At 40.7% G+C, this 1,390-nt stretch overlaps 1 protein-coding gene across 1 annotated transcript in view; it reads right to left on the minus strand.

Annotated features, from left to right (window-relative positions):
- ANKRD13C (ankyrin repeat domain 13C) overlaps positions 1–1,390 on the minus strand; it is a 24,540-nt gene extending 23,150 nt beyond the window's left edge. The window contains exon 1 of the mRNA XM_019471920.1: positions 1,354–1,390. Within this exon, the coding sequence (XP_019327465.1) occupies positions 1,354–1,369 (16 nt within the window). The 5' untranslated portion in view covers positions 1,370–1,390. The remainder of the gene's footprint in view (positions 1–1,353) is intronic.

The raw sequence follows: 1,390 nt of genomic DNA on the forward strand, positions 1-1,390 counted from the left end.
CTTCTTTTTTCTTCTTTTTTTTTTTTTTTAAATTTAAGAAGTATCAGAGGATAGACCAATATTGGCAGATTCCAGCAAGCTCTACTGTTTCTTCTTCTGTGCAAGCCACCTCTCTCCCTTCTTCCTTCAAAATTACTTCCCACTCTAACTCTCAATTACCTTAGATCACTTCCTAGGTATTACCAAAACATCCTGAGACAACTGATTGCATTTCCTGCATTCCCCTCTCCAAATCTGCTGGCTGTTTCAGTTAACAGCAGCACTCTCATGGAGCAGTACCATACACCAGGCATAGGACTCACATGGCTGAACGAAACCAAGCCATTCTTGTTTCAGTAGTGAGAAAGAATTTTACTGTCATGGAGACTGAACAATCACAGTCCAGGTTTCCTCCCAGTCTTGAAACATGTCTACTTCTATACTTTCTATTGGAAGTAGAAATTTAAATCCTGTGCCTTGAAATTCTGCTGTAAAGAAATCCTTGAAGGATACCTGGAAAGATGAGAGCCATCGTGAATCAACAGGCTGCACAGTCCTGTAGGCTGTCCTGTGCCCTGCACAGGGCAGTCTTGAAACATGAAGAAACAGCTAGGTGGTGGGTCAGAAATTCAAATCAAGTGAGTGAAGGAGTATGCAAAAAGCAGGTGAGTGATTACATTTCCACTCACAGTCTTTTTATTCTAGAGGATGTTACTCTGATTCACTTCACTGGGAGAAAACTAAACAGGGTTGTTCAACACCTCTAGTGAGCAGATCAGCAACAAACACAGTGACACTAATAACCAGAAAACTGTTGACTAGGAGAAAGGGTATCATCACACAAACAGAAATTAATAACCCTTCTACCATGAATTAATTACACATTAAAATAGAGATCTGCCTGGATCAAGTCTCCTGCTTACATATACTGAGTATATCCCTCCGCTTCAGCTGCTTGGACACCAAAGGGGAAGCAAGCATGCATATGCTTGCCTCCATTGCTTAGAGTTGTTTCTCAACCTTTTATGATATTCCAAATTTCCCAATTTCCTTCTAACTCTGCAAAAAGAGAGGAACCGGGTCCACCCACCGTTCTTGTTCTAGGCTCATAAAGAGTCCAACTGCTACAACTCCTTTCCATCCTACCCCATTCACTACCTAGCTCCTTGATTTCAGTCTAAAGAACAGCTCTGATTTCTTCTCCAACTTTTCTCTTCTAAATCTGCATGGTGTCTTCTTTTCAGAAAACCTCAACTTTGAACTAGCTTGAAACACAAGATCACATTCAGGAAAATCGAAAAATCCTGTTTTCCCCTCTTGCCCTTAAGTCTTCGGGATAATTTAAGAGCTAACAAAATTGATGGTTTTACCTACCTTTATGTCCCAACATCACAGCAAGATGTAAAGGAGT

Source organism: Aptenodytes forsteri, unplaced genomic scaffold, assembly GCF_000699145.1.
Source record: "Aptenodytes forsteri isolate BGI_AS27 unplaced genomic scaffold, ASM69914v1 Scaffold290, whole genome shotgun sequence".
Classification (NCBI taxonomy): Eukaryota; Metazoa; Chordata; class Aves; order Sphenisciformes; family Spheniscidae; genus Aptenodytes; species Aptenodytes forsteri.